Raw genomic sequence first — 27,981 nt, forward strand, 5'->3', positions numbered from 1 at the left:
ATCCTGGTGGAGTCCAGACTCCAATAACCACTGCCATGAGGGCATGCGGGGAGCTAATTTTTAGGGGAAAAAGTACCACAATTTCATCCCATGATTACAGCTCTGTTGTCATTTTTGCACCACATAAAAATCCACCGAGAAAATCTCCTGCACTTTGCCCTTCCCTAAAGAAGTATTTATACTTACCACTTCAATAGGGTCTGTTCCTCAAACTATTCTCTCTACAGATATCCCTCCTATATGACAGCCAAGCTTTTAAACAACAGGGCTGACATGAACACATATTTAAGCCATTCTTATCTACATTTAGTTCTAAGAATATGAGGTCACCTAAAAATTTCAGCGACATGTAAGAAATGCTCTAAAGGGCTCCTCATTTTCAGTTAAGAAAAAATCCTGCCATGCTATCATGAAAAGCTAAACTCTTGATAAATCAACATGACTATAGTAAAATTCTGAAGCCACATGTAAAACTTAAAGTAAGGTTTTCTTTTCAAATGGGGAAAGTATATGCAAGAGAGAAAGCAAATAGTGCATAGAACTTATAGAGATAGTGACGTCTAATTATACAGATTTGCAAATGTGATTTTACTATGAAATTCCAGAGGGTGCTGCCCACATGACATAAATGCTGGAAGAAGAGATGGATGCTATTTGTAAATTATCCTCTTCTGCCCAGGGAAATCACAGAAAAAGCCATTACCTCCAAAGCCACAAGTTTCAGAAGGAAAATGGGAATATATAAGTCATCTGGAAGTTTTAGTGAAATTACCCTAAATGCGCTGCTGACAGCATTATCTCCAGGAGATCAGCTCTTCGCAGAACACAGTCTATGATGTGTCCTGGCTATGAGTCACATAATGTCCTCATTCAGCCCACATTTAGGGACAACTCTATTTTCTGATGAAAGCCACAAAAAAATATCCCGGGATTTCCGTAAGCTAAATGCTCTCTCCTCCATGAATGGAGTGAACCCAGCAATAGCTATATATTTATAAGAAGATGTGGCAAATAAACTAGACACTGCCCATTGCTACAACCCAGGAAAGTGGTTGGCCTGCTGACACGTGAGTAGTGGGCTCTGGTGAAGGACTAAATGGCCCAGGTTGTCCAAGACAGACCAGGTGAGGACTGACTCCCAGAAGAGCAGCTCACGTTGTAGTCAAAAACGCTTCAGCTTCAACTCGAAGAAACTTGGGAATGTCATTTGCACATACCCAGGAAGCTGCCTGGCTGGAAGGCAAGCCCCCTCTTTATTTGCACATATATTCTATTTACAGACGAAACTATATATACCTAAGGGGGTATTTCAACCACATTATGTTTCTTGACATTAAGACATGCCTTACTATGACAGATTATTTATGAGAATAATATGCTAAGAAAACCACCCATAGTTATCAAGAAATTAAACTGTTAGAAACCACCTTTTGCATGTTTTAACAGTTTCATGGACACCAAGATAAAGTCTCTACTGGAACATCAAACACCTCTGGTGTTAGTCATACCTAAACTGGAATAATCACCACATGGCCCCATGAAATGCATGTCCACAGAACTTACGGAAAGCTGGGCAAAGGCCCTGATTGGGTTGTCCTTCATTTGAAGGTTGTTTCTGTCAACATTAAGCCTCTGGATTGGATGCCCAAAAGCTTTGAGACCAGTGTTTTAAAAAAATTTCTCCCCTTTTGCCAAACAGAGCTTTTGAAACTGCTTTGCATATGAAGGCCACAGAATTGGGAGCTGAATTAAATCTAGGTAACTGGAAGGAAAGGCTTGTTTCTTTGTTCATCAAAGGGAGTAGGAGTTCACTTTACTTCTCTGCCCAGGAGAGTTGTCCTCCCTTGTACTCAATCAGATCTTTGGGATCTTTTATACTCAATCCCTCTGGACTTGGTGAATCTACTAACCTGGGTCTACTAAAGCAGCCTACGCCTTAGGACTTCAGACTAGGAGAGTTTTCAGAGTTTATTAGAAATACTCTCTCCCCATCTCAGACTGCGGTTGTGATCTGAGTTAACCCTAGATCGTTGAATTCTTCTCTTCCTGGAGAACTACAGGAAGTCATCTCCACGACTAGTCATACTGGTTTATTTATCCCATCGACATCCCGCATATAAGCAGGATCCTGCACTGTATTTCTGACCCTACTGGTGCTCTGCCTCTCCATCCTCATCTTCACTGGAAAGCAGAAGTCCCTGAAACACCGCTTGAAGTTTTCGTCAAGAAAGGCGTAGAGGATGGGGTTCAGGCTGCTGTTCGTGTAGCCCAAGGCGATGCAGAAGTAGTAGCTGGAAAGGGCCGCGGTGCTGTGGGAGGTGCTCCCTAGCGCCTCCACCAGGATGAAAATGTGAATGGGGGTCCAGCAGATGATAAAGACCGCCACCACGACCAGGACCAGCCTGGTGATCCGACGGAGGTTCCGGTCCTTCTCTCGGGAGCCCGAGAGCAGCCGCACGCTCTTCAGGCGCAGGATCATCAGGGTATAGCAGACGATGATGATGAGAACGGGGATCACAAAGGCAAAGACAAAGACGCAGATCTTCAGGAAGAGGTCCCACCAGGAGTAGTTGTCATCGGGGAACTGCAAGGAGCACTCGATGATGTCCACGTCTGGAGGGGGTGGCCAAAAACCAAGGAAAACACACACTCAGGATCGGTTATGATTAGTCCCATGGCTACAAAATATTTTAATTATGAATTCTGACACTTTGGGTTGTTAACGCCCAATTCCCATGACATGATATTACCTGGAGATCACCAAATTAGAAATGAATACCATGTTGTATTAACCATCTGATCTTTGTGTACAGAACAATGACGCTAAAAAGTCACTGTTTACTGGAAACACATACGATACTACAGAGTCAATGAGGAAGTAAGGTTAGCTGGCAATATTAATTAATGAGTGGCCAAAATTGGTTTGACATTAATGACTTTCAAGAGAGCTCAACTGTTCGTTCATAGCAAGGGATCTTATTTGTATTTGCATTTATTAGTAGTTCTCATAAGGCCCTGGCAATAAAAACTAGAGCCTATCTGCATTAATAATGAATATTTCCTAGTTAACCATTCAATCCAACATAAACCAACTGATAAAAAAAAATTATAAGAAATCATTGCATAAGTCAAGAAAAATGATATGAAATTTATCTAAATGTGCCAGGTATGGAACCAGCAGTCCTTGTTGTAATTAAGGGCATCACTGAAACATAAGTAAAACTGTTGGAGAAGAAAGAGATGGATGAGAAGGAAGAGAAGGCCAAGGAGGAGAAGGAGAAGAGGAGGAACGGGAAAAGGAAAAAAGAGAAAAGGAAGAAGAAGGAGGAAGAAGAGGAGGAGAAGGAGAAGAAAAAGAGAGAGGGAAGGCAAGGGAAGGAAAAGAAAAGTCATCATTAACATCAAGGGACTTTTGAATAAATAAGGCACATGTTTTCACTTTGACCAACATCAGCCAAGTAACCCTAAAAATCCAAACATTTTATATGATTACTTAGCAAATTGCTTTATTTGCTCTGCTTCTCTTTTCTGGACAGTATTCCCTTTGGAGTGCCCTTGATATGAGGGAGGGCAGAAATCCAGGATCAATTTATTTTAACATATGGTCATGGGGGGCCCATTCACCAAGTTCCTCTTTCCCTGAGCATCAGCTAACCCACACTTGTTATCTGGCCTCTGTGCCATCAGCTACCACATGGCTCAGGATCTTTCCCTGGATCCTTCCTCATAGATGAAGTAATCACATGCAACACTATGTATATAATTTTTGTAATGAAAAAAGCATTTTCTTCTGAGATTGGAAAGTCTGCTTCAAAAACAACACAAGACTTTCTTCCCACAGATGCTGCTGGGGAAGCACTGTTGAAGTCTTTCCTCCCACTGCCATCACTTCTAAGTCAGAGCCTCCTAAGGAGCCTGTTTAGCTGTGGAAGGTCTTCATCAGAGGGTTAAGCCTCGAAACAACTGATGAGAGTCTGCGGAGCCGTTCTGGTCAATGGGGAACACTTATAGACTGTGGGGCAATGAGAGATCCAAATACCAAGTAGAACAGAGGCTTTGGGTTGTCACCCTCACCAATGTGGAGCAGGTGGATGCAGCCATGAATGCAGGTCCACATAAGGCAGATGGAAGAGTTGTGGAACCAAAGAGGGCTGTCTCAAGAGAAGACTCCCAAAGACCAGGTGCCCACTTAACTATGAAAAAGATCTTTGTTGGTGGCATTAAAGAAAGCACCAAAGAGCATCACCTAAGAGATTCTTTTGAGCAAATGGTTTTGAAAATTGATGTGACTGAAATGATGACTGACCAAGGTATTTGCAAGAAGAGAGGCTTTGCTTTTGGAACCTTTGGTGACCACGACTCTGTGGATATAAAGACTGTCACTCAGAAATACCACACTGTGAATGGTCACAACTGTGAAGTAAGGAAAGCCCTGTCTAAGCAACAGATGCTCAATGCTTCACCCAAAGAGGTCAAAGTGGTTCTGGAAATATCGGTGGTGGCCATGGAGGTGGTTTTGGTGGGAATGAAAACTGGCCGTGGAGGAAACTTCAGTGGTCATGATGGCTTTGGTGGCAGCTGAGGTGGTGGTGCATATGGTAGCAGTGGGGATGGTTATAATGATTTGGTAATGATGGAAGCAATTTTGGAAGTGGCAGATGCTACAGTGATTTTGGTCATTACAACAATCAGTCTTTAAATTTGGACCCATGAAAGGAAGAAACTTTGAAGGTTGAAGCTCTGGCTCTTATGGTGGCCAAAACTCTTCCAAACCACGAAACCAAGGTGGCTATGATGGTTCCAGCAGCAGCAGTAGCTATGGCAGTGGCAGAAGGTTTTAATTGCTTCTAGGAAACAAAGTTTAGCAGAAGGAGAGCCAGAGAAGTGACAGGGAATTACAGGGTATAACAGACTTGTGAACTCAACCAAGCCCAGGGGTGGCAGGCCCTGCTAAAGATGACATGTTTTAGACAATATTTACGTGTATGGGCAGAAAAACACAAGGATTGTATTTGCGACTAATTGCATAACAGGTTAGTTTAGTTTCTATTCTGTGGAAAGTGTAAAGCATTCCAACAAAGGGTTTAATGTAGATTTTTCTTTTTGCACCCATCTGTTGATTGCTAAATGTAATAGTCTGATCATGAAGTGAATAAATGTGTCTTTAAAAAAATAGCACAAGAATAATATTTTTTTAAAAAGTAGTGAAACACTTGTATGCAGAAAGTTTCCTAAAATATTCTAATGTGATTTTAGTTAAATATCCCTTAGTAAAACAAAATATATCTTATTAGAATTTCAGTTAGTCAAACTTTAAAATAAAAATAATTGTTTTGGGCAATTAATTGAAATGATTATCTTTCTGGCATTCAATTCACTGATTTAATACCAGCTCAAACATTTGAGTAGTAAACGAAAGCTCCCAGAGTAACCTGAAATTTCTGATACTCTAAAAAGTCTTTGTCTAAAGTATTATTACAATGCAAATAGTTACTAGAAACCAACAAAAATCTATCTTTGCTTTGGTGTATATGGGAATAATTACAACTAAAAATCATGTTTTAAAGTTTCCACCAATGATCATAGGAAGACGTTCACCTTTAAAGAACTTTTGATAGGTGGTATGTTATGAAAATCTGAGTTTAGTATAAATATCCTAGTCTGGGTTTTGATTTGTCTATTGAATCTGGTAGAACATAGTTCCTTGAATGCCGGGAACTTATTTTTTTCTGCTTAACTTTTGTGTGTTCTTACATTGTCACTATCTTGTGGATGGTCAGAGACATTTAGATAGAGGCTGTGCTATTAAAGCAGTCCTCTCCCCTGCACATTATACTCTATTATACTCACCCTGTTTATTTCCCAAATGGAAGTTATTCAATCTGTAATTAGTCTATTTTGTTACCTTGCCTAATATTTTTCTCCCCAATTAGAATGTAAACTCCTTTAGGGTAGGGACCTGGTCTGCTTTTTGACTTTAAATCCCCGGGACTTAGAGCAGCACTCAGAACACATGGTGCATAAACTGAATAGATTACTAAATTAATGAACAGATGAATGGCATGCAGATACCAAATTCTTGAATATATGGACTGACTGCAGAAGAATCACCCACTAAGCTGAGCAAAAGGCATTGCCAGGGCTTTGGACAAATCTTTGAATTCTAAGGGTCAGTTTCCTCTCCAATAATCATCTTACATGTAGTAGAAGCATGATCAGTGTTTTATTGGAGGGATGAAACAATTAACAACAGCTACTTCTCCAAGATTTTGGAAAACATTCAGCTAAGGAGTTAGAAATATCCTCAAGAAACATCAATGAGGCACACTTCACACCACTAGCGCAGAATGAGTGTGCTAAGGCAATAATCTAAGACATTTTATTAAATGTTCTATTTCAGGAAAAGTTGCATCTTCATGTCAGGTGATCTATTTGACTGCCTCAGTTCAAAATGTAGCCTTTCTTTGCTTTTTATATTACTATTAGAAGGTTGTGGCTTCCTTTGGTACATTTTCCAATGTCTCAGGGTTCTCATAATTAAAAACCTAATTAATTAGGTCTACTTGCTTAATTAATTGGGTAATTAGTTCTAATATCTAAATGAAAACTTTCCTTGAGCATGTTCTTTTTGTAACGAATCATTCTACTCCTACTTGTGGCTATTTTTGAAGGTTAATTTCATGTGTCAACTTGGCTAGGTCAAGGTGTCCAGTTGTTTGGTCAAGCCTGGCCTGATTGCAACTGTGATGGTATTTCATAGATGGATTAAATCATTAGTCACTTGACTGCATCTATGACTGATTGCATCTACAGTCAACAAAGCTTCAGCAATAAGAAGAATTTCCTCATCCAGGCAGCTGAAGTCCTTAAAGGGGAAACCGAAGATTTCAAGTCAGTAAGAATTTCTATTTCTACTTCAAACAGCTAGTTTCACCTGGGGAATCTGTTATCACCTTCACTAGAATTCCCAACTTGTGGTATTTTCTGGGCAATTCAACGTCACCTTATCAAATCAAGTTTCAGTTTGTGGACTGCCCATAGAATTTGAACTTGTTAATTTCCACGATCACATGAGGCAATTTACATATTAAATACATATGTATGTGGTTTTGTGTGTGTGTGTGTGTGTGTATCCATATCATATCAATTCTGTTTCTCTGGAGAACCTTGGCTAAAACACTATTATAGTAATTCTTAGCTACTATAACAGCAATAAGCAAACCACAAATTTTCCAAATAAATACCCACTTAATATGTAAAATATTATATTCAACATATTATGCTTCTAAAAGGAAAAATTTGGGTGCATACAGCAGCTCCCAGTATTGAATGGATACCCCACAGATGCTGATAAAACATAAGTAATAAAGCAGGACAGGCTAAAGTCATTATGTTGGATGATGATAATAGATAACATTATGGAGTGTTTGCTAGATACCAGGCGTTGCTTTACAGGCTTTAAATACATTGACTCATTAGATCCACAAAACACCCTAGGAGGTAGGTACTATCATTATGCTATTCTGTAGGTAAGAAAATTGAGGTACAAAGGGCTGAATAATTTCTCCAAAGTGATATTGCCTATAAATGGTGAAATGAGGCTTCAAACCCAGGCAGTGTGATTCCAGAGTCTAAGCTCATAGTCAAAAAGAAACATTAAACTCAGAAGCATAGCTGAGACAGTTTTTGTCTAGGTGACTGTGTCCTAACACAATGGATATCTGGTGAAGGTTAAGTTCATGTGTCAACTTGGCCAGGTGATGCCATTTAGTTATTTGGTCAGCAAGCACTGGCCTGATTATTACTGTGAAGGTATATTTCATGGACTAAAATCATCAGTAAGTTCATTGCATCTATGGCAGATTACATCTACAATCAACAGAGGAGACTGCCTTTAATAATGAGAGAAGTCTCATCCCGTCAGTTAATGGCCTTAAAAGAAGAAGTGATGATTTCAGCATTCAGAAGGGATAATTTCCATCCCTACTTCAGACAGAAAGCTTCTGCTGGGGATTTCTTCAAAAAATCTTCTTTGAATTCTGTAGGTCCAAGCCCACAGAATTCAATGTGTCAAGTCCCACAATTGTATGAACCAATTCCTATTAAAAATTTTCATAATATTTACATTATATATATATATATGCTGTTGGTTCTGTTTCCCCTAGAGAAACCTGGCTAATACAAGGGTCTGATGCCTTTTAGCAAGCCTTTGCCATGAACATTCAGCTCCCATTTGTTGAGAAGAGAGCATCTAAAATACTTCTGTTGGCCAGCCAAGGGTCTGAGCATGCAGTGTGATGCAGCATTTCAAAATGAACATATTAGACAGTCCAAATACAATCTTTCATTATCTCAACAAAATCTGCTTTAGAAAATAAAAACACAAGGGAAGACAGGAGACCGCCTCCAAGACTATTGAATTTTTCTCCTCTTTTTCCTGTACAAATTAAGTTTCTGCTGACACCAGTGGATCTTTTCTTCCAGTGCATCTACACAAAATCATCTAGAGCTCCTTCCTGGAAAAACTTCATCCGTCTTCATTTCTTCTTTCAAAATCCTTACTGATACCCATTTCTCCTAGGATGCCAGCCTTTGACAATGATTAGAGGTATGTAGTGGTTAAGTCTACAAGCATAACATGGAATACGAAATTGAATTCTTTGTTTTCTCTGGGAAAAATCATCCTGTTTCTTTTATTATTTAGCCCAGTCCTCCCCACCCCCACTGATATATAGCCTCTCTTGGATAGAAATTTTTATGCCCAAACACTTTAGCCTCAGCACAGTCCCTTACAATTTTATTTCTGTTTATTGTAAGCAGGAAGAAACATCCTATGCATGATAAATCATACTTAAAATCCTTATCTGATAGAGAAAGCTGGGCATTTTCTTGAAAATTACCAGCCATTATAGCTTAACACCTGCTGTGGCTATGCTGGGAATTCATTCTATGGCTTCAGAGGAAAAATATTATGCTTCATTAAAAACTTTGTACCATGCCAGATAAGCTAGGAATTTAGTGTCTGTCCTTTCACTATGACCTTGAAAGTTCTTACTGTATGTATTTAATTGTCTCAACTGGGTATCACAACTTGGGTATCACAAACCTTCCTAGTAAAAGGAGCATTTGGACAATGGCTAGAGTAGTAAAAAAGTCCAAGGTGATTGCTCTGCTCTCCTCTTTCCAACAAATTTCCATTAAGATTCACTGTATTTTCCCAGGCTTATCTTTTACTGATAAAGCAAAACTGCTAGAACAGTGGCCTTCACCTTAGCTGCATGTCAGGGTCACGTGGGGAGAGCTTACAAAATCTCGATCTATAGACTGTCCCCCAGGCCAATTAAATCAGATTTTCTGAGGCTTGGTCTCAGGCAGCAGGATTTTTTTTAAGGTTCCCAGGTAATTCCAGCAGGCAGCCAAGGTGCAAACCATGGCCCTGGAGTTATAGGGAAAACACTGATTATCCTGTTTGCTTAGGAAAAGAACTAACGTGTGCAAATTTTAACAGTTTTGTACATCTCTAACTACTATCCATTGTGAACCAAATTTTGAATAGCCTATAACCAAATGAAGTTGCTAATATAGTCATATGGAGATTAACCTCTAAAGAGAAAGGGAAAAAAGAGCCAGCATGTGTCTTTAACGATTTAGGCATCCTTTTAGGTAGAAACAAAGGCAGCAAGCAGATGTATTTTAAAATCTATGTCCCTCCCGCCTTTGAGGAACACTTCAGGAGTAGGAGATAGGTCGGGTATCTGTGTTGAGAGGCGGGAAAGGAATACAAATTCTTCTATTACTTCTATTTTATGAGTGTAGGCATTATCTTTCCATTGACTCTGGCTGTTCTCCTAGATGTGTCCTACTTACTGCAAACTTAAGTGTGTTTAATTAATTAAAAGTTAGAGATGGGATGAAAATGAAGGCTCTTACCTTCCCTGACCTTGGTACCTCCAAGGACGATGGCAGATATGCCAACCGACGACGAAAGGAGCCAAATACAGATATTGATGATCTTTGCCTTCAGGGGCGTGCGGAAGTCCAGCGCCTTAACGGGGTGGCACACGGCGATGTACCGGTCCACGCTCATCATGGTCAAGGTGAAGATGCTGGTGAACATGTTATAGTAGTCAATGGAAATGACTATTTTGCACAGCACATCCCCAAAGGGCCAAGAATTCATCAGATAGACGGTGCTCTGGAAGGGCATCGTTGTAGTAACCAATGCATCCGCCAAGGCCAGGTTAAATATGTAAATGTTGGTTGCTGTCTTCATCTTTGTGTATCTAAAAGACAAGAAACAACATCGTTTCCCTCCATCTTCATAGTCAAATACATGAAGCGAAGGGATCTGTGGCCATCTTTATACTACGGATTGTGGTTTTTCAGTCATTAGTTCCTCACATATTGATCAAGTGACTACTATATAAACAGACTATTCTAGACATTGGGGTTAGTGAGAAAAGTAGGCTAAAATCCCCAATTTCATTCAGTACCTTACTCAAGAGACATTTTTTTTTATCACATAGTTGTGTATTCATCATCATGATCATTTCTTAGAACATCTGCATCAATTCAGAAAAAGAAATAAAAAGAAAACAGAAAAAAAATTCATACATACCATACCCCTTACCTCTCCCTTTCATTGATCACTAGCATTTCAACCTACTAAATTTATCAAAAGACACTTAAAGAATAAAAAGATAAACAATAGACATCTATCTATATATAGACAAATATACATTTAGATACTTTCAACAGACCTGCATATAATATAGGCATTTATTTGGTGACTGATAATTCATTTTAATCTTACCCAGAGTTGCCTGGCTTTAAGCATTTTAGAAATGTTTTAATTTGTTTTTAAGTTTTTTTTTTTTTTTTATTTTACCTCTATAAAACAAAGAAAAAAAAATACTTAACTTCTCCTCAGAGTTATTTGGAAAAATCAATAATTGCAATTCTAATGCCTTTTGTAAATGCAAAATGGTTTTCAATTTTTAAATACTTACAACTGCAATTGCTAAAACACAGTTAGGTTTGATGACTGCTGCTTACCAGTATACCCCTTATGTCCTTGTAATTTTAAATGTATATATATATAAATAAAGCAGGCTGGTTCTTCTCACCCTTTTCATAGCAATAAACATATTCTTGCCCTGTGTAAGAAATAATTCTGACATTGTTTTTCTTACTCCAATCTTGAGAGATTTTCTAAAAGTTTTTTATTGTATAGTATAACGTATATACAGAGCAAAGAAATAAAAAAGTAATAGTTTTCAAAGTATTTTTCAACAAATAGTTACAGGGCAGATCCCAGAGTTTGTCATGGGCTACCATACAATCCTCTCAGATTTTCCCTTCTAGCTGCTCCAGATTATAGGAGCCTAGAAGGTTTAAATATTTTTATTATCACAATCAACTTTTTTCCTTCTTTTTTTTGTGAAAAATAACATATACAGAAAATACAATACATTTCAAAGTGTAGCACCACAATTATTTGTAGAACATATTTCAGAATTTGACATGGGTTGCAATTCCATAATTTTAGGTTTTTACTTCTAGATGCTCTAAGATACTAGAGACTAAAAGAGATATCAATTTAATGATGCAGCATCCTATCTTCACTGTATAACTCCACCATCACCTTTGACCTTTCCATCCCTCTCTTTAGGGATGTTTGGGCTATGGCCATCCTAAATTTTTCAAATTGGAAGGGTCTGTCACTAATATGGGGTAGGGAGATGGAACTATCTGATGTTCAGGAGAGGCTGGGCCCTCTAGGTTTCAGGACTTATCTGGACCGGTGACCCATCTGGAGGTCATAGGTTTTCAGAGATTTTTAAAGCAAGTAATTTGTTTCCTCTTTCAACCGAGGTCAGAAGATTTGCTTCAAGCCCAAATCACTCTTTCCATTGTAACACGAAATTTAGAACAAGTCCCATTTTAAACTGGAACAGCATTAAAATGGTGGTTTTGCTAAGAAAATGCTTCCTCAGACATCTCCCAACCAGCGAATGCTGTAAACGATACCAGCAGGTTTTCTGAGGCCAAGCGACTGACTAAGGCATGTCGGGAAACCCCACAAGTTAAGTACTTTCTCCATGACTCAGATTTGTAAACATTATCACAACAGTTAATTCATCCAGTGCCCGTGAACCTTCCAGGAGTCAGGTTTCTCCAGCAGTAGGTGATGAGTTTTATTAAAGGTCATTTGTAAGGAGCTGTCGTACAGAAAACCACTTCAGCTTTTGCTATAATGTCAATACCAATGGTATTTGGTGAATCTGGGGCTCACGATACATATATTTCCACAAGAGAAATTTCTTTGAAAATTCAGTGATAGAACAGCCGCTGCCATCCTTGGGGACAACAGGGTAATTCACGGCGAGACAGGCAGTCTAGGGTCTGAGCTGCCCTATATGGCCAGGATGGCTTTGTTGAGGATAGAAGCCTACCTCGCTGTAAGGAAGGGAAGGACAGCAAGTAGCCTGGCGTGGTAGTGGGCACAGACTCCCACTGCACCCTCAACCTCCCTTCCTCCTTATGGGGATGGATTTGTCCTGGTTAGATAGACAGACAGGGTAAAGGCTGGTACTAGCTAGGGTCAGTATCAGTCGCTTCCATCTTAATGCTCAGTCAACTAGACAGTGCTTCAATCTGGAGAGTGAAGGGGTCTATGTTAAAAATGTGCTTCGTCTTTACATTTTTGCACAAATATTTCCAAGTGATCCTTAAGTTTACAAACGGATTAAATAGGTATGGTCAAGTGCTCAGAGCAAAAGCTTTATAAGGGCCCAGGGAACAGATCAAAGATACTTAATGAGAAAAACTTGGTGTGTCTCATGAGGAAGACTAAAATGCTATCCGTTCAAATATCATCTTCTTAAAAATATGGTTTGAAGTTTGAAAAATGTCTTACAAGCTGACCTGTTCCTTCTCTTCTAACTTTCTCCTATAAAATTCCTGATACTAGCAAAGATTCTGGAAGTTAAGATCTTTAACTTCTACTCTTGCATTTTGTGACCCTGACATTCTGCCTTTCCTTGTAAAATTAGACCTTCTTTGCCTTATGAAGTTAGAGCTGTGTTCTAGTTATTACTGCTCCCTCCAACTAACAGGTGGACTCAGAGAGGTCACTAACCACTGTGAGCTTCAGTTTCTCCAACTGTAATTTCTCAATAGAAATTACTAAGGTAACTTATGAAATGCACCTGGCCCAACGTCCACACTCTAACTGGTTTCATTTCCCACCCTCCCATATGGGTGAACATCAACAGTTACCCCAGGGACTTTCTATTTAAAGTTTACAGTCTTTTAGCTCCAAATGAAAGAGTAACAATGAATGCTGGAAAAACCTGGGTGGCCTTTTGAGTTTATGGTGTGTTGGAGTGGCCAGAGGGAAGTAGCTCAAACTGCTGAGCTGTGTTCCAGTAGCCTTGATTCTTGAAGACAATTGCATAAAGATATAACTTTTACAATATAACTGTGTGATTGTGAAAACCTTGTGTCTGATGCTCCTTTTACACAGGGTATGGACCGATGAGTAAAAAAATATAGATAAAAATAAATAAATAATGGGGGGATAAAGGGTAAAATAAATTGGATGGTTGGAAATACTAGTGGTCAATGAGAGAGAGGGCTTCTTATTTCTTTTTCTGAAGTGATGCAAATGTTTTAAAAAAGTTATCATGGTGATGAACACACAACCATGTGATACTGTGAGTCTCTGACTGTACACCTTGTATGGAATGTATGTGTAGGAAGATTTGTCAATAAAAATATTGAAAAGAAAAAACACCTGGGTGGCATGATACACAAATTACTATAAACTATAACAGGAATCTTTAAGTTTATTAATCATAAAATATGGAGTGACCACTTGCTGTCTACTGTAAAAAATATCTTTAGGGTGGTGGAACGGTGGCACGCAGCCGAGCTCTTGCCTGTCATGCCAGAGACCTGGGTTCGATTCCCAGTGCCTGCCCATGCCAAAAAAAAAAAAATCTATAACAAAATAGATGTATGAAACTGCATAAAATTTGCAATTATAAAGAATTAAAATCCAGTCATCAGATTTCAGAACAAGGCAGGCAAGCAGCCACAACCAAACATCTTCTCTAACATAACATCAAGTGTCCCTGCTCTTGGAGGAACAAACTCTGAGCAGCAATCCTGGGAGCTACTACTGTACCCATCCCCGGGGGGTCAGAGACACCTGCCAAGGAACAAAACATGGTCTCCCACCAGGGGGACCCTGGCTTCCATGAACTGTCCAAGGCCACGGCACCAATCCCCTATTATGAGATGGTCTCTACTAAAGGTGATAATTGGGATAAGCGTTTGTTTCAGAAAGCTCTCTGTATCAGGCACACTGCTGTACATTCCACTTGTTTTATCTCATTCAATTCTTACTGAGATAGATACTATCTGTTCCTATTTTATGGACAAGGCAACCAGGAATCACAGGAGTTAGGTAAATTTCTCAAAGTGATGTAGTTCTAAAAGGCACAGCAGGAATTCAGACCCAAGGCAGCTAGATTCCAGTTCCGGTGCTATCACATTACCCCAGCGCTTTCCAGTTTACAAATTTCAATATTTTGAGTTCAGTGAATCTTAACTGGGTCTCACAACAACTGCCCTTCAAGTTTACTCAGGTGGTTTATGCACTTTTCCAAATACAGGTAAAGAAAGTGAAGCTCTGGGATGTCAAGGGGAGTTTTTAATGATTCAGGAACAGAAACTAGAATCAAGAGCCTCAAGAGAGGACCTGGTAGGGCTGGCACAGCAATCTCCCCTTTTCCAGAGATCTAGACAATATATACTTATAAATATACAGCATTGAACTAAATAAGTATAATTAAAAGTAATGAATACACTGTGAGTTAATAAATAAATCATTGTCAGTCTCTTACACTGCCCTGGATTCTGGGGAGCATGAAATTACAAATCAAGACCCTGACCTTCAAAACCAGCCTCATTGAGCTTTGGGGCTCATATTTAGCAAAAATAAAGTGTTAGCAGGCTTTCCATTTACCATGTGTCCACTGGTGATCAAAGGCAGAAAGCTCTCTTATTATGACAGGACGTGAAATCATTTTCCATTTTACCCACACCACTTTATGAGAATTCACAAGTATTTCAAGTGAAATGGCAGCCATCTGGGTGAGAATTTTGGGGCCTGGGTGGAGACGCTGGAGGTGGGGCTGTAAGGGACTGTGGTGCTTTTTAGCACACACACTCCACGAGCATATGGGCCCCCAAAAGAGCAAAGTCTGTGAGCCGTCCTCACCAACCTGTCATGTTACAAACCTGGAGACTCCAACAGGCGTGCTGTGTGCCTCCGGGGGTGGCAGAGGGGGTGTGTGGAGGGCTGGGAAGAGGGAGTCAGCTATGAAACTGCGGGGGACGTGTTGTTTCATGTCTGGTGTTGGGGGCAGCAGAGGTGTCTGCTCCACTCTGCTCCCTTCCCCAGGACACTGTGACGAGAGCCCACTCTGGTTCAGGGCTCTTCACTGGGCCTGGACATGGTCTTCTCAGCTGGCTGCATCAATAAGTCTGTATAACGGACAGGGAAGCAAAACTGTGTGCTAAGGTGACAGTGACAAATGTCACCTGGCAGGTTTCTGGGAAAGCAACAAGGCACTTGCCATGTGAGAAATGGAAGCCTGGAGGGGGCACTCATTGGGTGTATCCACGCACCCTCAGCTCCGTCATCTCTCCATTTGCCTGGCCAGCCAATACGCAGGAGAAGAGGTCACCCTTGGACTATGCACACCCTTTGCTAGTGCAGTACACGGTCCATGTGTTAATTTACACGGTGCTTCTCTAATCAGGAGCGCCTCTTCAGCTTCAGGATAACAGCATAATTAATCCACAACCCAGATGTCGAATCACCGCATACCATAAAGCATAAACACATTTTTGGTTTTCTTTGTTTCCCTACAGTGGCCTTCCATGTTTGAGGTACATACACCCTCTCCTTTTTCGACAGTACGCATGCATGCTACTGTCACTGTCCTCCTCATTCCTTTATTATTTCCACAAGTTTCTAAGTGCTCATTCCTTGCCCAGCAATATGATGACTGGATGGCTTTTAAAAAGTTCAACACACAGCCCCTGCCCTTGAAGATCATTTAAACCACTCAAAACAGAATTATTGACAGAAAGAAAAGCCCAGTGTGTACTGAAGCGATCAGAAACATTTGGAAGAAGAGAGAACCTGAGCAGGTTCTTAAGCTTCAAGAAGGATTTGGGAAGACAGGGAGGCTTGCTGGCTCATTAATGCCTTCTTCAGGGAATGTAAGGAAACCGGAGCTAATGCTTCAGAGGCCTGGGGAGTCACGGGAGGTGGGTCTGGGGAAAGGGAGGTCAGGACCCAGAGGGCCTTGACTGAACACCAGGAGAAGAAAAAAATCGTTGCAAGCATTTGTTGAGGACTCATGTCAAGACACTGCTTTTGGCATTTTGTATTATCTGACAAAGTTGTCACAATGATTCCATGAGACAAGGGTAGAATTACTTAGCACAGGACTTGGCAGGGCTTAGTCATTACTCAAGAAATGCCAGCCGTCATTGTCATCGCCGCTGCCTCTTTATCACCATTACTTTCCACAGCTTCCACAGCCCTAATCAACCCTGAAGGGCTTGATTTCCCCACCTTTCCAGAAGCAGCAGCAGCCTCAGAGATGTCTCAGCATTTCTCAGAGTCCAGATGTAATTGAGTCAAGGAACTCAGGGCTGCCTTATGCCAAAGTCTCTTGAGGAGTCAGCTCTTTTATTGGAGAAATGATGGGTGTGAGTGTTTGAATTCTGCCACCTCCTTTGGCTAAAGAATGAGAAACCTTCTGCTCAGTGTGGCCAGGTATGCATAAAGCAAATATCGGACCTGGTGAGACAGGCATCAGAGGGTTTCAAAAGCGTTGCAGCACTGAATATTATGTGCTGCTAGCATGGCACCCACTGTGCACACACACTGCCATGTACATAGTGGGAATTCTTCTATGGGCAGAGCAAGCCTGTCAGTACCCATTTTGGAGTTGAAGAAACTGAGATAAAGGACTTGTCTAAAAACACAAACTACTGAGATAGTGAGTATAGTCCAGGCCTTCTGAACAGCTGCTGATATATGGCTCCATGGGATGAAAAGGAAAAAGAACCCAGGGACCATTTGTCCAAATGAACTCCTCTTACCTAGCAGATACCTGAAGAATTGAATGCATCTCAGCATACCTCTGTGGTGTGAGAAACATGTGTGTGTGATCAAAGTGTGATGACCCAAGCAAACTGCTGCTGCTTCTCTTACAGCACCCCAAGTGTCCCGGGACTCTCCAGAATACCTAATTCTCTATGAGCAATGATCTGCCATGCTGGAGCAAACAGAAATCTTTCACACACAGTGGATGAAAAGCATAATAAGGGAGAAGAGTTTTAGTGCTGTTTTCACTGTTTTGCCATCAAGCATGATTTACTTATTCTCTTGGACACATTTTCCAGGTGTGTAGCATTCTTGATCTCATGTTCACATTGGTCAGAAGTGTTGATGGTTGTAGTGATGTGAATTCTCAGAAGAAATCTTTGAAAATAGAGTAAATTAAATTCTCCAGAAACCTTTGGCTCATCACAAGGAAATCAATTTGCTAAATATCGTATGGGATTATTTACTATTGAAATTATGGCTCATTAGTAAGTGCAGTCATTGCTTAACTTTAAAAGAGAAAGGAAATCCAGTCATTGTTTCTCAAATGATCTGACTTTGAAATTCCTTTAATCTGTATTATTCTGAAAAAGTCTATTCCAAAGGGCATCGTGCCCTCTCAGGACTCCAGAATTACTCTCACATATGCAAAGAGCAAAAGCTTTAAAGAAAGCAGGCGCTGGAGCATTTCCCTGAGTTCATGGCAGGTAAATGTCTGGACTGCAGTTAGCATGTGGGAAACAATGCGCTGGCCAGACAGCAGGTGTCCAGAATTTCCCCGGTGTCCATGCTTAGGGCGGGAAGGCAGAAGGGGGAGGCCTAAGCAGTGTATTTCCCCCCTTCTGTAGGTACAAGCTGGGTAGCAACACCCCAACTTGCACAACAACTTGGTTCTGGGGCACTAAGCTGCACACACTCCATGAATGATGCATATCAGCATCTCATTGAAAACAGAAAACCTCAAACAACCAGCAGTTTTGTGTCCTATAAGTTCAGGGATATTTGAAATTTATTTTTCAGTTTTCTATCCATAATCTTGACCTGGCTAGAGTTAAGCCATGGTGTGGGCGAGCAGAGACGCCCAGCTGATGGCCCCTTCTGCTCTGTCCTCTATGAGACAAAGCAACCCTTGCATGCAGCAGGAGGCAACAGTAAGAGAGAGAGAGCTTAGTGAGGCTGGAGAGTTAAAATTTTGGATGCAGATATTGGGCTGCTCATTTACAATTTTGTACATTTAGTCACTTAAACCCCTGTAGTTTTATTCCTTCATCTGTGAACAAGCTACAACAATCCTTAGCTCATCGGGTGGCTGTGAAGTTAAATGAGTTAACACAAAACAGGAACTCAGAAAATAGTTCCTATTGTAGCTAATTTCTAAGAATTCTCAGAAGTCTGGTGATCTTCTGTGCCCAACTTCAGACCAATTCCTTGGGAAACTCACAACTCGTCCTATTTTTAAAAAATATTTTTCTCTTATTCCATTTAAATTCAGACTTGCTTGGCTAATGAGGAGGGTAGGTGTTTTTTAAAAAGCCTTCTACAATAGTATCTCCATTCCTAAAATCTATCTTTCTTACGTAAGTTTTCCTTTCAAACATATAAACCATCCCAGCCTTCAAATAAAAAAAAAACAACTGCTGGCTGATTTTGCTATTAAGGAATACATAAATGCTATTCTGAAATATATTTTGTTAATAAAGTTCTAAGCCTGGATTCCTTCCACCACTGAAACCCTGGACAACCCCCCCCCCCCCTTAGAAAGGGTAGCTATAAATTTGTAGGCTTTTAGCTGAGCACATGGTCTCCTAGGGCAACAGCAACTGAGCGTATCCAAAAGTTAAATTGGGAACAAAGGAGATGCCAACTGCACAGTTCACACCAAGAGAGCAATGCTGGAGAAATGAGGCTGGGTGATTAATGGAGAGGGGCTGTTTGCTCTCAGTGAGGAATAAACTTCACCTGCAGCAAACTGCAACAGGCACCAAGAAAAACTGTAAAGGCAAACACCATCAAGAAGTGATTTCAGGGGCGGGCCGCGGTGGCTCAGCGGGCAAAGTGCTTGCCTGCCATGCCGGAGGACCTCGGTTCGATTCCCGGCCCCAGCCCATGTAAAAAAAAAAACAAACAAACAAAATACAATAAAACAAGAAAATGTTTAAAGATGTTTCCCTTTCTTCCATCCTTCTTTCCTTCCCTTCCTCCCTCTCTCTTTAAAAAAAAAAAAAAAGAAGTGATTTCAAAGGATACAATTTTGCCTGGGGCACATTAGAATTGAAGAGCCCTACATCTGATCACCACACTTTTTTTTTATCTTTTTGTTTTTTGTTTTGTGTGCAATGGTTTAGTCTCTGGTCTGTGAAGCAGTTCCATGAGGCGTTGGACTTCATCTGCAAAGACATATCCCACAGGGAAGGAAATAATGCCATTTAGCTAATCCAGATAAGGAATTGCAATGAAACCAATTCTCTTTCAAGAGCTTGTCAGAGATGTAGAAACTATTATGAGAAATGAAAGCAGACTCTAAGTTTGCATCAAAGGAAGCATTTCATATTGATTCTAAGAGAGGATTCAGGATAAATTAGAACATGTCATTTTAATCAAAGTCCATGATAACACCAGTGTTAGATGGGGTGCAACAAAGGGCTCATGATCCAAGCGCCAGGTGATACCTTTGTGGTGTTGTAGTCCTAAGGGAAGCTGTGTGGGAGCACATACACCTGTGACACTGACCGCAGACAGTCCAAGGAAGAAGTGGGAAGCACAGGATGGACAGTGGCAAGCACTGGAGCAGACCCCATGGTTGAGTCACGAATTCCTTCCCAGGCTTCTCCAATTCAGAGACAGTCACACATTTTGTAGGACTGTGACCATTTCAACCATACAGCTGCAACTGGCTTAGGGATGGACTTAGCAAGTCATCCTGTACCGCATCTCATGAGGGTATGATGAAAACTTCTGTTCAACGGTTTGGAAAAGAAAGGCTCTCCTTCTTTTCATGAACAAGAAGGAACATACCTTCATGAGGAAGTATCCGTTCACTCAACAAGTTTGGGTTGATTGCCTTTGGGTAAGAAATTTGAGTTCAGGAAATGTAACCAATTACATATTATTGCTGTGGTCTGGTTTTCTTCTATGCCCCTTATGAAGTCCCCCTTAAGAGAAATTTCAACACTCCTAGCCTGAACTCTAGGGAAGCAAAACTCTTCTCTTAAGGTGAAGATCTAAAGTCAACAGGAGATAAATTATTAGAGGCCTTCATTGTAGTAACAAAGAACTAATGAAAACTCACAAGGAAAAGGCAAAACTTAAAAGTTCAAAGACAAAGGACCAAATAATTTTCTGATCTTAGTATTTCTTTCCTAATCAATTCTTCCATTTTGTACCCTTACAAGTAATTTTCAAAGAAATATACCTTTATAAGAGTAAATATTTTCTTTAAATTAAATGAAAGAGAATATACATATCATTACCCTGGAAATCAAAGCTTAAGGAGAATATTCTCTTAAGGAAAACAGAAAGGTGATGGGCAGATTCTCTAGAACGCTTAAGTGGTTGGAAAGCAATTCCATAGAGCCACCCAGTAGAGGGAAGCCCAACAGAGTCTGCAGCCAATACAGGTGCCTGGGCCAGAGACACAGATCTCGTTTTCTGTCATTATTTCTTTGAACATTCCTTTGGCCCTTTCTTCCCTTTCTTCTCTTCTGGTACCCCCATAAGCATATATTGGTACACTTGATGGTGTCCCACAGGTCTCTAAGGCTACTTTCATTTTTTACAGTTCTTTTTTCTCTCTGCTCCTTAGTTTGCCCCATTTCAATCAATTCACTGATTCTTTCTTCTGCAAGCTCCAATCAGCTATTGAGACCTGTCCTGTGATGATTTCATTTCAGTTACTGTGGTCTTCAACTCCAGTAGTTCTGTTTGGTTCCTTTTAAAATTTTCTCTTTTTATCAAGATTCTCATATTACTTATTCATTGTTTTCCTGATATCCTTTAGTTCTTTCCCTGTTTTTTTCCTTCATCTCCTGGAGCATACTGCAGATCATTTTTTAAAAGTCTTTGGTATGCCTTCCGTTTGGTGTTCTTTGTTGATATTTTCTGGATTTTTATCTTCTTCCTTTGGCTGGGCCATCATTTCCTGTTTCCTAGTTTGTCTTGCAATCTTTTGTTGCACACCGTACATTTTAATATTTTACAATGTTAACTTTGCGATTTATTCCCTGCGATGTCTGTTTCTCGAGTTTCTAACCAGCTGGTGATTTGACAGAGATCTTCTTGAGTGTTAGGAGCTAAGAAAACCAAGCAAACTTAAACAAAAACTACCCTTCACAGTCTTTGCACACTGTTTTTGCATTGCCTGGTGCTCTCCGATGGAGTTTAGCCCTCCTCTCATGAAGGTCAGCCCAAGGCGAGTGCAAAGCGCAGGGTTCTCCCAGTCTTTTCCCTGCCTGCATCTTGTTCTGGGCTTGTGCTTGCTAGTAGCCTTAGGAGTTCCCCTGTTTACAGGAACTTGAATGCACCATTAAATCCCCAGAAAACAGACCTTCTCCCTCTCCTGGGTGTGACTTAAAGCAGGTAAACCTTTGCCCCGGGCTGCCTGACTCAACTGTTTCTCACACTGCTTTCTCTGTGTAAGGAGGGGCACAACAGAGAGGACTTTCTCAAGTGAGTCTTCCTCAGCCAAAACAAGGCCAGGGGCCCACAGACGGAAGAGCAGCCAACTCCAAACTGCCCCGGGAAGGGGATGAGGGTGGGACCAGGAAGAGCACCAAGAGCTTCCCCTAAAGCTCCTCAAAGTTTTGCTTTCTTGATTTGATCCATAACCAACCAAGGCAGCTCCCCACTTGTCCTCTGCAGCTCTAAGGAAATGTTCTAAGTCTCCCTCACCACCTTTGTTCTGCACAGGCTGGACAGACCCCCAGTCATCCAAAGCCACTAATCAAAAGCTGCAATCAGTGATTGGCCTATGTCCAACCCAGATCTTGGGAAGTGAATTTTACATTCCTTTCTGGCCCCAGCAAGTTACACCAGGTGCTGGACACCACCAATGCTGCGTGGCATGAGGGTGGGGGCTGGGTGGAGGTAACCACCACACTGGTTGTCATTTTGCCATAATTTACCAGCTTCTTCTTCCCACTATTCCCTGGATGCCATACATCATTCTACCGGACTCTGGAGGTTCAAAATAGTTGATTCAGGCAATTCCCACCTGTTTAATGGTTGTTCTGGTGGAGGGACTGATTCCAGCAGCTTCTATGCTACCATCTCCCCACAATTCCCCCCTTTCTAGAGTTACATATTTAGGTTTCATCAGAATCTATGTGAGAGTCACAGCCACAAGAATGAACAGAACCATTGAAAGCCAGTATGATGGTTGGTTTGATGTGTCTCAACTTTATTAGGCTACAGTCCCAGTAATTTAAATACTAATCTAGGGGCTGCTATGAGGTGTTTTGTGGATGTGATTAAAGTCCATAATCAGTGGATTTCAGTGGAGAAGATTTACCTAAATACTCTGGGTAGATCTGGGGTCCAATCAGTTGAAAGGCTGCAGAAGCAGAGCTCCTTCTCTGAAGAAGAAGCAATTCTGCCTGTGGACAGCAGGACAGCAGCTCCAGTTGGCCTTCCTGATGCCCTGCTCAACAGTATGAGACTTGCATCATTTGCTGGCACAATTGTATAAGCCAATTCCTTGCAATAACACACACACACACACACACACACACACACACACATATAAATATATAATCTCGTACCGGTCTATTACACGGCTGGAACCCCAGCAATGTATGCAGAGTGAGGACAACAGCAAGCTGAGAAACCTCTGAAGAATCTGACCTGATTTTTTAAGAGACATCAGAGGAAGATGAATCCATAAAGAGATGGAAGGGAAGCACAGAGCTAAATGGGAGGAATTATAGAAGATTGCTGTCAGAAAGATTAGGGACTGGAGGTTGGCTGGGCATGCTGAATCCTTCTAATTCTCTATTAGAAGAAATGGAGGCCTGAAATGAGCCTCTGAAGAATCCATGGTAGGACTTTGGTAAAAGGAGCATTAATGGAAGGAACCCAAGTACCCTGGGATGAGGAATGAATGGACGATAAGGAATGACAAAGATTTATCATGTCTTCAGGAAGCTTCCCTATGAATGAAAGGAAACTGAAAGAATATTCACTAAAGGAAATCAGAACCATGGAGAGTTCCAAAATTGACTTGGTGATGCTTGTAAGGTGCTAGATGCATGAGTAGGTTCATATGCAAAGTCAAGTAAGGGGAGGGGAGGAGATTGCAAATGAAGTAAAGAGAGAGAAAAGGAAAACCTGACATAAGACAGACCTTGGGAAAGCAGGAGGCAATGAGATTCAAACATGGGATCAGGAATTTGTGTGGACATAATGAAGACTTTCTTCCACTGAGAGGAACAGAGTGAGGGACATGTGCTTATGTCAGAAGAGGGAGACACCCAGCAGTCAGACTCTAGTATTTCAGTGCATAACTAGGTAGGGCCGTTTGCTGAACCTGAGGGGAATTTGGTCAGGCAGAGGATTTGGGAATCAGAAAAGGTATGAATTAGTTTTTTAATGGGAAATTGGAGTAAGATTTGGTTCTTTCTTGGAAATAGGGGAGTGTGGTGGATTGAACTGTACATCCCAACTGGACATGGTCTTGGCTTGGTGAGCATTCCAGTGGGTATGGACTCAATGTAAATAGGATTCTTAAAGGTGTTATTTTAGTTAATGTGTGACCCACCTGAATCAGGTTGGGTTTAATCCAGATTACTGGAGTCCTTAATAACAGAATGAAATGCAAACACAGAGAGAGAAAGCCACAGGAAGAAGCCTGTAGAAACAGGACCTAGAGGAAAAAGGAAGAGGCATCACCATGTGCATTCATTGTCATGTGACAGAAAAGTCAAGGTACAAGGATTGCTGGCAGCCAGTGAGAAAGGGGGTTGCTCACATTTTTTGGTGAGAAAACATCAACTTGCTGATGCCTTAATTTTGAACTCCTCCTACCCTCAAAACCATGAGCCAATAAATTCCCATTGTTTAAGGCAACCCACTGTATGGTATTTGTTTTAACAACTGGGAAACTAAGACAGGGAAGGACACAAAAAAACTCCTAGGCAAAATTGTGATCCAATATACTTGAAGATGTTAACGTTGCCTTGACAGTAGATAAAAAATGACTTTATACAGCAGCAATCATGACGCTGGCTATAGGAACAAGGAAGGTTGATTGCTGGCTTGATCTAAGGTTAAGGTTTTGGTGGAAAAGAATGGCAAAAGAACAAGAAGGTAGGGGAGTTGAGGGTATTATTGGGAGAGAGCCTGTAGTGATGGCTTATGGAGTTCAGGATGGGTACGAAAAAACAAGATAGTCTTGGAGAAAATGGAGGACATCCAGGGAACAAGATCTGCAAGTCTGAAGATTTAGTGTGGGTGAAAATGGAATATCATAGCGGATAAAAGCACAAGATCTGGGATCAGGCTACTGGAATCATTCTGGCCTCACAAGTTAGCAAAGTATGGCCTTGTTTTATTGAGTCTTTCTCTTAGTCTTAGTCTTCTCACCTGTTAAATGGGCTTGATGATTATATACCTTTCAATGTGACAGTTAAATAATTCACATGAAATTGTTAGCTTGAAATGCCTGGTACACATTAGATGCTCATTACATTTACATCATTTTTGGTAATAGGAGAGAGAGAGCTGTATGATGGGAAGTTATGGTAAGAGCGAGAGATGGATCTTTAAAATGGCAGGTGAGTATGGGTTTGGTGTGGAGTGGAAATGACACACGATGGACTTCAAAACTGTGAGATTGGGGTCCTTAGTGGAATACACCCATGGGTATACCAAAGATGGTAAAAGAAGTCAAGGACTTGACTCAAGGGCTAAGAAGAGTTTCTCACCCAGGGGCCATAAAAATCAAAGCCTGGAAATAGAAGTGGCTGGAGTAGTTAAAATCTTAAAATGTTCACAGTGAAACATCCATGTGCCCCTATATTATTAGAGAATTATGACAGTTGGTCCACCTTAAATGATGAGAACCCTTGAACCCTTAAATCTCTCCAGGACACACCCAGTAGCCTTCCAATCATGTGAAACAGGAAGATCCATTTGAAAGGCAGACTTAAAAACAGTACCAGCTTTTCCCACAGCTCTTTCTTTCTCCCCAGATCTGTTCTGGCATCCCAGACCTTCACCTTATAAAATGATTTTCTAGAAAACTGAACTAAGCTAAGACCCTTTCTCATGTATAGCATTTTAAGATAGAATCTTTCTCTAAAATGATCCCCTAGCTTCTCAGAAAATGCTACCCAGCCCTCAATGAAGCTGAGTTCGAATCCCATGCCCCTCACTCTCCTCTCAGTTTTGATGGCCATACCACAGCCCTCCCCACCCTATTTTCCCTTGAATCTCCAGTTCTTTCTTCTCCAGAGCTAAATAAATGCAAATCCTTCAACATCTTTTTTGAAATTTTATGTTTCAATTTATTAACCATCTATCAATCCTAATGCATTCCAACTACAACCTAACCTTTTTAGCTATGGGTTTAAATGAACTGCCATCTCAGTAGGTTGGTATTCCAGGATAATGTATAACTCTTTCCTTACATTTGTTATCAAACTTAATCTCTAAATACATGAGTGGGATAGGAAGATGGAGGATATTCTTATGACCATTATTTTATCTAACTTATTTTGTAGTTTTAGCTGAACTTAGTCTCATCTAGCAAAATATGATTCTGGATATATTTGGATTTATGTACATATATGCGCATATATGTATCTCTATTTACCATAAAAAGTCCTATGGTAAAAGGAAAAGTCCACATATACATGTGAGTCCTTTTCCCCTCACATGTATGTCTCCCAAATATATTTGAAAATTCTTACTTCCATTAGTCTGCAAGGCCATATAAAAAGTTGTAGAGCAACTAAGAACTATTCACGAACTTAAGACTTCTGATGTTCACCCAAAAACAAGCACCCAAATATGAGACGAGGGTGAAGAGAGTTGTTTTCTTCCCAGCATCCTCTTTTGTGTAACACTTTTTGTTTTACAAGGCCTCTGTACCAAAGATATTATAATAACTGTAATTATGGATATCTTTCATTGTCTTCTGGTTTTCTATAATCTCTCTAATGAAGATCAACCCTGAGATTAATATTAACTTGGACAAATGATTTGCTCTTTAAATGTTCCCCCTTCTGCAGCCTTCACTTACCACTGACCAAATTCTTGTAATATGTGATAATTATGAAAACCAAGAATACCAAGCTACAAACACTAATTGTAGGTGAAAACGAGCTTTTAAAATGTGCACTTGAAGGCTAAAATTATGGTTTTAAATTTCAGAACATAGAGGGGGGACAAACTGATATTTCCAATTAAAAAGAAAAAAGATAAATGGGTATTTTTGTGATGATGATTTCCCAGGAGAAAGATTGATGCTTCTGCAGGAACAGCTCTTAAATTTCACAATAAATCAACGGGCTGTTTTAAAATTAGAGTCAGACTAAGAAAATAAGCTCTTCATCCTCTCAGTGCCCTAAACAGGGACATCTTTTCCTTATTTCACAGGAACTTCTCAAAGCAGCTTCTTCATTCTCATTGGGTGCATTTCTAAAGCATTATATCTCCCAAAATTGACATACATATGCCTCACCAAAATTAAGAATTCTTCCCTTTACTTTTTTTTTTTTTTGATAGTGTCTAAAATCAGAACCTTAGTAAGCAGAAAATTATCATGTATGTGGATACATCTAGAGAGATTCATTATTGGAACCTGGCAGCAATAAAATTCCACAAAAGAACAACGCAAGCTTCAATTTCTCATGGGGTAAAAAAATAAAATCCAAGAAATTTTTGTAAACCTCCACAGTCAATATTTTAAGAGAAAAAGCATGCAATGGCTTAGTTATAAAAGTCACTGGTATTCTAAACAAACAAGACGGCATTTCAGTACTAATCAGAATCAACAACCCTAAACAGTAGGGTTCATAAGCCTTTACATCAATTTGATGAGTCACAGGAAATTCTAACCTGCTTTCGGTGCATTCAGTGGGCCTGAAATTTATCTTATGAAATATTTGCAAAGGGCAAAAAAAAGAAAAAGAAAAAGAAAGAAAGTATGCCAAAATGGCACAGGCAACCAGGCAAAAGTCCATGCAAATGAATTTGTATCATTTTCAAGAGACCCTAAAATTCACCTTGATGCCTCACACCTGGTACCTTTCCCTGCCCATTCCGAGTTTTTCGGCGAGGCCATGGGCCTCCAGAGACTCCCCACCCCCCACCAGACGCCTCTGGCTGCTCGGTTTCCTCTGTGCGAACTTTGAAGCCACCCACCGAAAATCTCCCCAAGGAAATCGTTCACCTCTTCTAAGAGGCCACCCTCTTGGAATGGCCCGGGAACCCTGCACCTGGAGGAGCCCTTACTACCTGGCGGGCTGCCCCACAGCCCTCCGCGCCCGGGCCGGCCCCCACCGCGCCGGGACCCCGAGCTCACCGGATGATCACGAACATGACCAGCGAGTTGCCCACCAAACCCACGACGAACACCACGGAGTAGACGGCGGTGATGATGACCGGGATGGCCGGGGAGATGTGCGCGGGCTCCGGCGGCGCGTCTTCGGCGCCGGCGCTTCCGTTGCCTTCTGGCTCGGCCCAGCCGGGAAACCAGCTGCTGCTGTTGGGGAGCAGGCAGGCGCTCGGGGCGCAGGAGGGGCCCGGGACCCCGCGGAAGATCTGCACCGGAGACTCCATGGGTGGCGGCT

The 27,981-nt window shown here is 40.9% G+C and overlaps 1 protein-coding gene across 1 annotated transcript; it reads right to left on the reverse strand.

Annotated features, from left to right (window-relative positions):
* Positions 1-1,396: 1,396 nt before the first annotated feature.
* Positions 1,397-27,970, reverse strand: OPRK1 (opioid receptor kappa 1). Its single transcript, XM_077163196.1, has 3 exons — positions 27,714-27,970; positions 9,931-10,283; positions 1,397-2,613 (listed from the first exon to the last, which is right to left on the reverse strand). Exons 1-3 carry the CDS (start codon positions 27,968-27,970, stop codon positions 2,081-2,083), a joined length of 1,143 nt encoding a protein of 380 aa, XP_077019311.1. The 3' UTR covers positions 1,397-2,080.
* Positions 27,971-27,981: the final 11 nt, after the last annotated feature.

Source organism: Tamandua tetradactyla, chromosome 6 (assembly GCF_023851605.1).
Source record: "Tamandua tetradactyla isolate mTamTet1 chromosome 6, mTamTet1.pri, whole genome shotgun sequence".
Taxonomy (NCBI): Eukaryota; Metazoa; Chordata; class Mammalia; order Pilosa; family Myrmecophagidae; genus Tamandua; species Tamandua tetradactyla.